The sequence below is a fragment of the Panicum virgatum genome, chromosome 7K (assembly GCF_016808335.1).
Source record: "Panicum virgatum strain AP13 chromosome 7K, P.virgatum_v5, whole genome shotgun sequence".
Classification (NCBI taxonomy): Eukaryota; Viridiplantae; Streptophyta; class Magnoliopsida; order Poales; family Poaceae; genus Panicum; species Panicum virgatum.
Window position 1 is genome coordinate 47,712,079 of NC_053142.1, and position 13,638 is coordinate 47,725,716.

General features: G+C 40.6%; 1 protein-coding gene across 8 annotated transcripts; it reads right to left on the reverse strand.

Annotated features, from left to right (window-relative positions):
- Nucleotides 1-188: 188 nt before the first annotated feature.
- Nucleotides 189-12,956, reverse strand: LOC120641812 (ABC transporter C family member 2-like). Of its 8 annotated transcripts, none has more exons than XM_039918063.1 (29): nt 12,799-12,956; nt 11,491-11,874; nt 11,060-11,241; nt 10,902-10,941; nt 10,658-10,817; nt 10,444-10,558; nt 10,291-10,371; nt 10,186-10,210; nt 10,007-10,063; nt 9,726-9,791; nt 9,555-9,629; nt 9,064-9,171; nt 8,801-8,935; nt 7,707-7,813; nt 7,526-7,619; nt 7,210-7,377; nt 6,762-6,902; nt 6,270-6,476; nt 6,095-6,193; nt 5,735-5,887; nt 4,814-5,208; nt 4,489-4,669; nt 4,078-4,401; nt 3,020-3,776; nt 2,799-2,920; nt 2,169-2,414; nt 1,496-1,597; nt 991-1,312; nt 189-633 (listed from the first exon to the last, which is right to left on the reverse strand). In XM_039918063.1, the coding sequence occupies exons 2-29, from the start codon at nt 11,821-11,823 to the stop codon at nt 539-541; spliced, it is 4,890 nt and encodes a 1,629-aa protein (XP_039773997.1). In that variant the 5' UTR covers nt 11,824-11,874; nt 12,799-12,956; the 3' UTR covers nt 189-538. The 8 variants fall into 8 exon arrangements, with proteins under 8 accessions (XP_039773997.1, XP_039774005.1, XP_039774003.1 ...); XM_039918071.1 differs by having other exon boundaries at nt 11,491-11,871; nt 12,799-12,948; XM_039918069.1 differs by lacking the exon at nt 12,799-12,956 and adding an exon at nt 12,526-12,599.
- Between the last annotated feature and the right edge of the window lie 682 nt (nt 12,957-13,638).

A 13,638-nucleotide genomic window follows, 5' to 3' on the forward strand; every position in this document is an offset into this window, starting at 1 on the left:
CATCGGATGAGTGATGACGGTAGACAGTGCGTGCAGAAACAACTCTGAAGATTTGCATGTAGCGGTCGACGACCGCTTTGAGAGTTCAGGCACCTGTGCTTCCAGCGCCCCGATGTACCGTGGCGGTAGCACACAGGACCAAATTACAATCCTTGCGGACGACGGTACAGGAAATTACAATCCAGATATTAACCATCGACGTGCAACTGTCATTTCACGAACAGACTTGCATTGGCACAAGTTATCAAAATCTGGCATATAATGATGTCGGAGTGTGCACAGGAAATTACAATCCTTGCGGACGACGGGTACAGCAAGTCGTGTACCGTCCTGCTGTGGCAAAACTAGCTCGTTATTCATTTTCAAAACGGCGTCAGGGCCGTGAATCTACTACTAAAAAAAGCTGGCACGTCGTCTGTCCGTGGCAGCACCTCCACAGTAGGGACAACCAAATCCTCCAGAAATAACTGCACCTCCAACCTACTCCACAACCAGACTTCAGGGAATGGGATCAGTGTTCTACTCCAGAGTTCTACATCTACATTTGGTCCCAGTCAATAGAGCCGTTGTTCTCAAAATTGTAGGAAGGTTGTTGGAGGCGGTTGCGGCCCAATCTGCTCATCATGGCGAGGCCTGAAAGCAATACGTGCAAAGTGCGTCAGAAAAATGTAGAAGCTGTTGATAAGCAGAGCAATTGCTTTTCTTGTAATCGAAGGCTAGTTATGAGCATATACAGCTGATTCCCGAGTAAAATTGGCATGGCTGATACAAAACATTTCATATAATTTTGGCAAGACATGACTATGCTAATTACATGTCGGTTTTACCAATATTCCTTTTGTATTATTAATTCCAAGGAACTTCACCGTTACCAAAATATCATATTACTTGGGTTCTTGCACACAGCATAATTTATACACAAGCCAAAGCATGACTGAAAGAAAGCTATCAAAGCTTTGTCAAAAACGTGTGTATTAGAAACAACCATACCTTCAATGACTTTGTAAAGCGATGACCACCACCGATCAGCTGGGACCTGATACTGATTTAGAGTTTCGTCAATTTCAGTGTTGTGCTTCCCTTCTAGAACACTTTGCAGAGTGATTACAGCATCCTTTGTTCTCCTGAGGATATTATTTCCCTCAGCAGCTTCTAGGACGAGGAGGTCACTATGTGATGATGTGAGGCTTCTAGCAAGCGCAAATTGGGCAGCTTCTGCCCATCGATTAGAAGCAACCCATCTCCTTTGAATATCTTGCAGCTTGATTTCTTCCCTCCGTGATTTCTCCTCCCCACTTCCAAATACAAGACCCTGTGGATAATTTTTCATTCACAACGAAAGAAGAATCAGCACCCCTCCGAAGCCAATGGTGTAGATTAGCACAAGAGGGGGGGGGGGGGGGGGGCAGGATTGCATTAAGACACGTGATAGTTTTTGTCACTGGTACAACATGGCAAGATTACCAAAATAAATTCAATATTAGATACAAAGTACCTTGAGGTATTCTGCGTTGCTAGGTCCTGTGCTCTGCACCATCTTGGAGAAAGCACTCTCCTCATTGCTCAGAAGATTCTCGGGTGAGTCAAATTCCAGAACCTGAAAAACACAACATTACAAAATATTGAATTGCCACCAAATATAACAATGGGATGAAGTGTGCTGCAATTTAGTGTGTGTTCGTGTCTATGTAAGACTCCTCTTCTATTAATACAAATGATACGCAGCTCTCTTGAGTGTTCAAGAAAAAAAAAAGTGTGCTGCAATTTTGCTTTAGGTATCTCACTGATGAAAAAAAAGAAATGACTGATTCTTACACAGCAAAATAAAGACCTTTACAATATGAACAAGATATGACGAAGGAAACACATTACCAACTACAAACAGTCCCATCCAAATTGTGAGGGCTACCTAGCTTCTTTAGTCCTGATTTTAGTCTTTTGAGAACCTAAGAACTAAATTTGCCGTGATTAAATTTAGTATTTGTTCAGATTGATAAAGAAATGACACTAAAATGGTCTAACAATTGGTATCCATCCAAAATATGCAAGTACTGATAACTTTAAAAATTGCAATAATCAGCACATGACATGAAAATACTAACAAACTTGCACGGTACGAATCAAGCACGACAACAAAGACAAAAAAAAAGGTTTACTCAATAACATACCTGCCCAGCACTTAGAATAAGCAACCTATCACAGTCAATGACAGTGTTCAAACGGTGGGCAATTATGAGCATTGTGCAACTCTTGAATTCTTCACGGATGGTTTTCTGAATAAGAGCATCAGTCCGTACATCAACTGCTGCTGTCGCCTCATCAAGAACAAGTATCTTTGCTCTTCTCAGCAATGCACGAGCTAAGCTCAACAGTTGCCGTTGTCCAACGCTAAAATTTTCACCAGCTTCAGAAACCTGTGCCAATAAAACAAAGCTCATGTTAGTGAAAACTTTCCGCATTGCTCATTATGAAAAATGAATAATCTTTAATACAAATGCAAATGATTTTATTCAGGATTACTTTCTAGAGGGAAACACAACTATATTGTTTAGCAATTACTTCAATAAAACAACGTTTCATTGACATCATATGCTCATTCACAGGTGAAATGATGAAAATTAGAGTAGCAAATGCTGTCACATGTCAGAATTAAAAGTCTCACTGAAGACTGTCTTTCTTAAGCACAACTATGGCATATCTGTACAAACATACATGATACATTATTTGTACAAGAAATCAACAACTAAGAAAAAAAACTAATGGACATGAAATTTGACAAACAAAAGCATGCGCCATACCTCAGCATCTAGTCCTAAGGCATTCCTCCTGATAACATCCTTTAGATGAGCTCTTTCCAGAGCCTCCCAGAGATCCGCATCATTGTGCTCATTAAAAGGATCCAGATTAAATCGAACAGAACCTGAAAGGTCATACACAAACATTTGCGACATAAAAAGCTAGAAATAACAAACTTACATAAAGCACCTCCAGTGCTAACATTTATATTTCAGCAACATACCTGAAAATAGAACTGGTGTTTGTGGTATTATTCCTAGAACTTTGCGCAGGTCCCAAATTCCAAACTTGGAAGTGTCACAATCATCAATCAATATCCTCCCTCGTTCAAGCTCCACGATACGGAACAAAGCATTAAGCATGCTAGATTTACCAGCACCTGTTCTGCCAACAATTCCCACCTTCTCACTTCCATTAATAATGAAAGATATGCCATGAAGAACAGCGGGAAGTTCTGGTCGGTATCGAAGAACGACATCTTCAAACTTGATGACACCTGATGATGGCCAGCCAGGGGGTGGTCTATGGTCCTCAATGACAGGAGGAGCTTCAGACGGCAACTCAATATATGTTCCAACTCGTTCAACAGCATTTAAACTATTTTCAGCAAGACTAGCAAGACGAAGGACAGCTGTGAGCAAATTGGTAATATTGAGAGTGTAAGTAAGAAGTAGACCCATTGTAGATGCAAAAGCCTTCTGATTCTCTGCTCGTTGATTTTGCATAACAGCAAAAGTTGCTGTGAACCATATCATGATGCCGCCCAATGTTTCCAGACGAATAGCTAGCCACCTATTTGAACTCATGTTCACCAGTGTGAACCTAATGTTGTTGTCCATTGATCTCCCATTTATGTTTGCCATTCTATCATAGGCTTTATAAGCACGGATTGTGGACAGACCATTCAAAACCTCTGAAAATTGAGCGTACACGGGAGATCTTGTGATGGAATCCAGACGCTTCACCTCGCGAGATGTTGTCTGAGATGAACACGTATACATAGTGTCAGCAAGGAAAAAAAAGGTAAACTATAAATTCATTTATACTACCGAGGAAAGGAAGCATTTGAAATTTTTTCCTTTTATACATGCCTGACTGTTCTAAGCAATCTAAATCATGCAATGTAGGGAGCTGAGATTGTTTTAGTGATGATTGGCAGAGCTTATTTCTGGGTGTTCAGATCAGAGCCGTTCGCATGTGAATGTCACGTTGGTGATTATTTTTAGCACGTGTTTCATAATGAAACTTTGATTTCAGTCATATAATGTTTGGTTGGCATACCTGGTAATAAAGGTAAGCTGCATAAAACAAAATCAGGAGCGGCATGATGGCCCAGAGAGACATAGTGCTGACAAATCCGATGAGAACAAAAGTTGAGAGCAATTGAGATATTTGTGCCATAAACATATTGACAAAGACAGCAACATTCCTGTCAATGTCACCCAAATCCTTTGAAAATCTGTTGATGATCCGTCCAAGTGGGTTGGTATGAAAAAATACCATGGGAGCTCTTAATATTGATCGGAGCATGGCATCATGCAGCCTTTTTGCTGCCCGAAGATTTGATATAATCAACCAGTAAGAGTTTGAGAGAGTGACTAGAACCTAAAAGAAAAATATTTCGCTTTATTAGCTCAAACCTATCAATCATAGACACAAAAGAGAGCACAAAATATCGAAGGGTATAAATACCTGCCCGAAAGAAAGAATTCCATAGATCAAATTATAGTAACCAGCACCATGAATTTTCAGAGAACCCTGATCAGTCCAAATGCTCAACCATGTGCTACTTGAAATACGGAGAACTTCAGTCAGTGCATAGCAACACAAGAGTATGGATACCACCCACATCCCTCCCAGTGCATTCTTGTAACTGCAAGATAATGATACTGAGTAAGCATATATTGCAGACCAACATAATCAGTAAAGACACTTTACAATATGCAGAATGCCTCAAGTGTCAATGAATATTTAAATTTTAAACCTAATTATAATCACAGAAAATATTAACTTTTACCGTGAAAGGACCTTCCCACTGACAACCCCTGTTTCCCTTTCCTCTTGCTTAATAAGAACAGATTTCCCCGGTTTTGTTTTGTTAGAATCATCCTGGCTCTTCTTTGAACCTCCATCAACTATTACAACGTCCCCATTCTCAGTTTGTTTTGCAACATCCTGTGATTTGCTTTCATCCTGCTTCTCTTCTACTTGTTCCTCCATTTTTCCAGCATTTTCCATGAGCTTCTTGAAGAGTTCACCACTATTGCTAAGTTCATCAAAAGTGCCCTCCTCTTTAATTACACCATCATGAATCAGCAGTATTTTGTCAACGTATGGCAGAAAATGCAGCTGATTGGTAACAAGAACCCGGGTTTTGTGCTGTAGTTCATCTTTGATACATTTGTCAAATACCTGCATGTGCACTCATTTCAGTGACAAGATTCTTAGTAGCACATGTAAAATAGGAAAACTTAGGAAAAGAACAAATAAGTCAGAAAGCTTAAGTATTTTCTAAAGCATAAACCTGAACTGCAGTCACTAATATCAGGCAGTGCTATACCTAAAGACTAAATATGATTATTACACGATGTGATACACGGAACATCCAATTGATATGAGCTGTATGAACTATTTGTCACATAACTCTGAATGGTTGAGTATAATCTATTGTCAGGTAGAAACGAATTTTGGATGTTTGTTGATGTCAAATCATACTTTGCACAAATCCATGTGTCAAGGGACATGAATTATTAGTATATGGGGTCTGGGCTCTAGACTCTCTATGCTTCCTTCATAGATGGAACCTCAAAATAAGGATCACGGACATCCTATGTAGAAGCATCATTTCCAACTATCAATAGCTCACTGTTTCCAGTATGTGAGTAGATCATAAATAGATAGCATGAACAAGATGGTATATAATTGATAGTCAATGTACCTGACGGCCAACATGGGCATCTAATGCACTGAGTGGATCATCAAATATGTATACATCTGAATCTGAATACACAGCTCTTGCCATTGAAACTCTTTGCTTCTGCCCCCCGCTAATATTAACTCCTCTTTCACCAATCTCTGTGAGATCGCCACCCTGATAGAAATCCATTGTTTGTTAATTTGCAACAGAAAATGAAAGCACCGTGCACCAATATTAGTAAACAAGAAAGGGGTGACTAGATTACAACATGAGATATAAAGGAACATGTTCCAAGGAAGCTCCCTCTGTATCAAATGAATCCTATAATTCCAAATTTTTTATCTGAACAGTGAAATCTGAATACTTGCATTTAGAACTTACCGGAAGTAGGTCAAGGTCATGCCGCAATGAAGTTACATCTATTGCTTTCTCATAGCGTGGAGCTTGAAAGGGAGACCCAAACAATATGTTGTCCCTGACCTGTGAGGTCATAGTTAGATTGCTGAAGAAGTTGTACAAGATTCAACGCAGCAGACTTAAGAGTGGTGAATCTCACAGTAGCATTGAAGATCCATGAAACTTGAGGAACATAGGCCACCGATCCACGAATAACCACTGAGGTATCTGATCCCGACACTGGTGGTATTTCTCCAAGCATGGCAGATATGAGAGAAGTTTTACCCTCCCCAGTGCTTCCTACGATTGCAACTAAACTTCCAACAGGTACATCCAGATTGACATTTGATAAAGTTGGTCTCTCAGCCTGCCAACATTTAAAAAATTGGTTCTCAAGAAGCATCTTAAAATCAGATGGAAAAGGTAATGTGAACAGCTTTATACTAATCTTGAAAGGAGGATATCTCGATATAAGACTATAAGAGATAAATAGCACACCTTGAGTCCTATGATGTACTAGGAAGATATCTACAGAAGTCATCTACTTTCACGAGACAAGAAGTCAACTACTATAAACACTAGGGGTGCAGTTGCAATAGTGCAAAATAAACTAATGCAGGTGGCAAGTAAAAATATACAAACATGAATTTACCTGTGATTCCCATGAAAAATACCCATTCTTGATAGAAATAGCCGGAAGCTCAGGATCAATAGGCGGATTTGGCAGAAGCAATCTCTCTTCAGCCAACAGGAGATCTTCAAGACGCTTCAATGATACCTTACAATTAACCACCTGTTGAATTTACAAGAAAAACAAAAATGGTAAGCAGCCATGAGTACCAAACATAATAGCACAGTCAATGAGAGCATCATTGGTATGAATCAAAATTCCAGTCCAACTATTTAGCTAGATAATTTTTGTAAGCCATATCTATTTAGCTAGATAATTTTTCAAAGCCATATGAACATGTAATAAGGGGAAAATGCATGGCCAGCAATCTAAGAATCTAGTAATTACATATAGAAATTGGGATGCTTTGTAATTTCCAAGTAGCTTTAAAAATATCTTATAAAAGGAAAGAAAACATTATCCTACACACCTGAGTTATCAGATTCGGCAGCATAAAAAGTGGGAACCTTAAGACTGCAAATAATGAAAGAGAGGTAAACGCCTTTGCTGGTGTCAAGTCACCTCCCAGTAGAGAATATACACCAAATGAAACAACAGTGACAATAACTGGGATACTGTTCAGGATAAAGCTATTCAGCTGCAACAAGCAAGAAAATGATAAGAATAGGCGCAAATATATCAGAGTTCTGAAGGCAGAAATATGATGCGCAATAAAACTTCTCACAAGTCAACTTATGTACACAAATGTCAATTTCAAAACTTATGCAAAGATATAAGAAATATACCGCAGCAAGCAACTGAGCCCTGCGGAACCAAGAAAGTTCATCGTCGCGGATGTCCTGCACCTTTGACTGGAAGCTTTGCTCCCAAGCATAACACCTAACAAAAGAAGTTTTTGGAAATTAAAATAGTTATAATCAAAGCTAGGTGTTACTAATAACGAAATAAAAAATAAATATAGCATACTTGACCGTATCCATAGCAGCTAATACTTCATTCATGAGACTTATTCGCTTGTCGGTCCTTTGCAAACCCTCCTTTGTAAGTTTTTGCATTTTGCTGATGATGACTGTCTGAAAAAAACAGAAAAGATAAACCATACGAGTCACTTTTGACGTCTGAAAGCAGTATCTTACAGAAAATTCAACGCTCACTGTTTATTTGACAGAGATGTGTCAAGTTTACAAATAGAGTGCTTAAGATGATACAGCTAAAACTGCACCATCAACCTTAATTGGGAAATGAAAGGAATAGATCCATCATAAACATTTAGTTCCAAGACCAGTTCATCTATATATAATGTGAAATAATTACTCAACAACCACAACTTCAGGTTATTAATTTATGGCAATTGCAGTAGATTGGATAGAACACGTAGACAAACCATTACCAATGGGTTTTCCATAGAAATATCATCATATTAACAAAATAAATGCTTATTATAATTTTTTCCTCAATAAGAAAAGCATACTACATGGTAACAACATGAACATGGGGGCTAAAACACCAACAAATAAATAGAAGGTTCACAACTGCATAATTACTGATGGACTATGGATAAAAGCCCCCACCCCTCCCACTATAACACCTGGGTTTTATGGTCGGGTTGGCTAGGTGGGACGCGCTAACATGGTACCAGAGCCGAGGTCCCGGGTTCGAACCCACCCGGCCACGCATTTCCGCTGCGCGATTTCCCCTGCGCCTCTCGTGTGCTGAGACCTGCTGCAGGCTACGTCGGGCACTAGAACCTGCTGCGGGCTACGCCGGGCTCGCACGCCGTAGGGGGAATGATGGACTATGGATAAAAGCCCCCACCCCTCCCACTATAACACCTGGGTTTTATGGTCGGGTTGGCTAGGTGGGGCGCGCTAACAATTACAAAAAATACATCAACTCCATATACGACACAAGAATGTGTATATGATGGACATTTTTTCTCTAGCAAATCCAGCAGCCAATTCACTAGTAACAATGGAATTGTCACTAAAACAGACAGCATAGACACATGGACATGCAACGTAGGAAATTTCAGGGCTGCATGTTCACAAAGAGAAATGTACCTGAACTGGAAACAAAAGAACCAACATGAGCGCACCGACTAATGCTGCAGGACCAAGCTGTGCATATAGAAGGACCATGGAAATAACAATGCGGAAAGGCGCAGACCATAGACTGTGAAGCTGCTGGCACACTTGCTGCAAAGGTGCAAATGTAAATTAGAAGGATGCAAAACACACAACAAATGGCCAGGACACATACCATCAATACACACTTCTCCCTCCTTCCTAACAGTAAGCCAATCCAATAACACAAAGGCAGGTACCTGAAGGGACTCCGCGTCAGTTGAAATCAAATTAGTAATCCTCCCAGAAGCAAACTTCCTACGACTATCATTAGTCAGTCGCAAGGACTTGCGGAAAACAGCTGCGATCTGCGCGACAACAAAAGGTTACACTTTGTTGAAAACTTTGATGACCATACATAGAGGAAACATAGGAAACAATGTAGAGACCATGTAAAGAGTCCTTCTAGATGCTAAAAACAAATTCCTATAAAGTAATACAATAACCGAATAAACCAGATAATGTAAAAGGAAAATTTGGAACAAATATTTCCCATTATCTCACTAAATTCCCTACAATTATCTGTTAAGGCTATTTTGCTTATCCAATTTGCTTATTATCTGACATATCAGGATTTCATAAGTAGAAGAGTGATCTCAAGAAGGGAACAAGAGATTCTATGGATGCCTGCTGATTGCATAACCTCTTAATAGAAGGGAAATAAAGTTCTTGATATGCAAGAAACACGTACCAATGTGGACCTCAACCTGAAACCGACACGCATAACATTCTGAAAGTACTGTGCCTCAGCAAGAACTCCCAGTGACTGAAAATTGAAGTGAAAGGGTTACTCAATTTTGAATCACTAGGACCACAATTGTTGCTTAGAAGTTCAAACACACTGAAACAAAATGATCCATACCACTCCAGCAAAGATTGAGAAAGCGTAGATGTACCCGCTCCAAGATGGATCACCATTTTGCATAGACTATCAGAAAAAAAAAAAAAGAGTTTAGCTCCTTATAGTGGTGGAAAGCAAATAACAGTGTGCTAGATTTTCACATTGCATGGTCTGTTCTAGAATCAATGCACTTACTAGTCTATTAACAATGGTTACAGGTGATTAATGAAAAGGAACATATTAGGATAAATGAGCACTTCTATGTTATTGACTTTGAAATGTCACAAAATCAGAAGCAATACCTCTAACAACAGGTTCAATATGAGTGGACCAACAAATTGAGAAGCATCATTGCCAATCTACAAAATTGAGGGAAACATATAAGCTGCTGAGAATAACACAGAATGTTTATAATGGAACAAATATGAAAAGGAAACACAGGGAAAATCGTCTAACGAAATTATATGGACAAAAAACTGACCTTAAAAAATCCTCCCAGCCAAAACCTGAAAGTGAAAATAATTAATCACTACACGCACAAATATCAAATTAGACATATAGGTATCAGGTTTACAATTGCACGTACCTTCCCCAAAGGCTGCTGTGAAGAGCTCGTAACAACCAAGGTTTTGGTTTTCGAAGTTCATCATTCCAGCATTTCTGGAATCTGAGATAGGATTGAGTTGTTAGGATTTGCAGGAGTATTTGTCATTTCAACAAGGAGAATGGGAAAACATACCGGCTATACAAAGTTTCAGTCTCATCCCAGCTGTCTAGTTTCCAAATATCCTTATCTGTGATAGGCCTTTTATATCCTTGTTGCATTAGAGGAGTCATCCATGAAAAGAATATCCCTAGCAAAGTACGATAACAAAATATATCATTATTCAAACAGGGATAGAAATTTAGTTATGTATGTATCTGATAATGAGGAACAACTTCCTATCACTTACTGGAAAATATGTTGACATGTCTCTCAGGGCAAATCTGCTCTCCACCGGGAAGAGGTTCATAATCAGTATTGTCAACCAGTGCCTCATTCCTGATAGGGGTATAACCCGGATAAGGATCCAAACTAGGCAGATAAACCACCATGAGAATTCCAAACAAGAACTGTACAAAAAAAAAGGTTTAGCATATAACAGAGATAACACCAAAATATTATTATTGGACAACTATAGAAATGAAGACGCAAACCTGGCATACAATCTCACTGCAGTATAAGTAAAAGATTGAACTGCATAGGGGAAAAAACACCAAGTTAGCCTATTATAAAATTCTTACCATGACAAAAATTGCGAGTCACCATAAAAAATAATTTAATCAACAAAATAGATGTTACAAATGTACTGTACCTCGATCTGTAGTACTGTCTCACTGAGAGCACAAGATTAAACATAGCAGCTTCCCCAATCAACACATAAATGACCACAAACCGGATGTACCATCTAAACTCATAGATATAAATTCTTGTCTCCAGCAGAATCATTACAAGCATACAGCACCAAGCAGCAGATTCAATGATCAATGAGACAATCTGTAGAATTGCAGATTTTTAATAACCCGAAAAGGCCAAAAATGTACAAGAATATATAAGTAAAGGACACATAGTAGTTTACATGATTCCATAGGTACAAGAATATCATTAGACGATACAGTATAGTTTACATAATTCCATAGCTAGTTAGCTAGTACCACATACTAGGACTCAGTAAATATACTTGCCAGAGCAACATATAAAAGTAAACAGAACTTGGTAGTAATGGTACTGTATTAGCCCTCTCACCTCAAATGGAGCAAGGCCTGGCTGCCCATCCAAGTTCATGATGGAGGTACCAGTGGCAATCCGGTATAGTGGTTCGGCTATGCAGTACACCACAAGTAGCCCAAGCATATAATTGTAGTACGGTGAGCGTAACTTGTATCGCTGCACTGTGTAGTCCCTCGTTGTCCTCCATATACGATAGAAGCAAACACCAAAGAGTGCAAGGAATGAGATGCACACCACCAGGGTGTCGATGCCGCATGGAGTGTAGGCACCGAATGCGTTCTCCACCACATGCGACCAAGCACCATGCTTGACTGGCTGGCAATACCAATCCAGTGGGTCAAACCCCATCTCGCCCCCTCCACTTAACAAACCTGCTCTTCACACAGTTCTGATGTCCTTCTGAATTCAAGAGAAAATTCAGCAAATGAGCATTGTAATTCAACATCAATCTACCAGGCCAGGAATCTAGTCTACTAACCCAAAGGACAGCTAGGAACAAACTACTTTGGTTTCTAAACAGTGTAACACTGATAATTTCACCGAGCAAAGACATACACAGGGGCAGCTCAATGTCAGCATGGAGATTCAATTGACACCCAAAAATTTTCTGGAAAGTGAACTACGCCTACCATAATCAGGCACAAGTGTGGCCCAACTTGGATGGCTCAGTAGGCTGAGGAAGAAGAAGTAGCATCACCTAATCAAAACAACAATGGATGGGCTGGACTGGACACGGGCACCACGCAGCAGTAAGTTCAGCACACGAATAGAAAACCAACTAAACGGGCAGGGAGAACACGTACAAACAAAGCTAGAATTACTTGGCAATGCAACAAAAAGGAGAAACCAAAACCCACGAGCGGATGGATCTCCGCCCCACTCGCCACCTCCACTCACTAGCCTAACGGAAGAGCGGTGGCTGCAGCGGCGCCACATGACAGCCCTCCACTACATCAGGCCAAACACAAAAGCGCAAAAGGGCGATATTAACAACGAGGGTTTTATCATCATCCCGGCAGAACCGAGAATCCGCACCACGAATGGCCCAACCTCGCGGGATCCTCCCGCGAAAGCTGCCGCGAAAGGTCCGAAAGGGGGAAATAAAAAGCTCGCTCGCAACTCCCTCCGTAAATTTTGCGCTGGGGACCTGGGGTTTATCTCCTCCGCTCGCGCGGCGCACAACGAGCCACCCCCCCAAACCACACGGAGCTACGCGACAAGGCATCCGAGTCTGAGGAACGCGCGCCGCAGAAAAATCCGAAGCACGGCATCCGCGATCGGAGGATCCGCGGGCGGGGGCAGAGTCGGAGTCGGAGAGCTCACCTCGGTGGCGGATCAACTGGAGCGGCGGAGGCGGAGGCGGAGACGAGGTGTCAGCATCCCTCGCGGTCGCGGGCACCTCTCGCCTTCGTGGGAAGGAGCGGCGGAGGAGGTGATACGGAGTAACAGAATGGTAAGGAGAGGTTTATTTATGAGTTTGGATTCGAACACGCTGGCGCTTTGGGACCTTTGGGGTGGGGGACTACTGTGTTTCAATTTGGATTCTTCTACAAGCCTTTTGATTTGAGATAAAAATATTGAAATTGGTTGGTTTCGTCACTGGTGATGGTGTCTGACTGCCTGCTGCCCGCTGCCCGCAGCCGCTTTCCTTTTTGGCTGTGGCTGTGTTTAGTTCCACCGAAAACACTGTAGCGTAGGAAAATCACTGTAGCGTACTGTAGCATGTACATCAAAACTATGCAATTAGTTTTTTTATTTAACTACATTTAGTACTCCATGCATGGGTTATTTGCTATATTTAATGTTTCGATGTGATAGGGGATGTGATGGAAAGTTTGGAAATTTTGTGGGAACTAAACACACACATCACATCTCCATCATATCTCCATCACATCGAAATATTAAATGTAGCAAATGACCCATGCATAGAGTACTAAATGTAGGTAAATAAAAAAACTAATTGCATAGTTTTGATGTACGTTGCGAGACGAATCTTTTGAGCCTAGTTAAGTCATGATAGGACAATATTTACCACAAACAAACGAAACGTGTGTGATGTAACTTTTCGCATCCCTTTTCACATCATCTAAACACAGCCTTTGTAATTTTCGGCATTAGCAGTGTCCTGTGTAGACCGCAGATCATGGGAGGACTATGGCCCTG

Excerpts from the sequence above, each read along its gene's own strand:
- LOC120641812 (XM_039918063.1), bottom strand. The coding sequence starts at position 11,823 with ATGGGGTTTGACCCACTGGATTGGTATTGCCAGCCAGTCAAGCATGGT. Across the intron at positions 11,242-11,490 it reads CAGGCCTTGCTCCATTTGAG|ATTGTCTCATTGATCATTGA; the intron begins GTGAGAGGGCTA and ends GCAATTCTACAG. Across the intron at positions 634-990 it reads GCTTTACAAAGTCATTGAAG|GCCTCGCCATGATGAGCAGA; the intron begins GTATGGTTGTTT and ends TATTGCTTTCAG.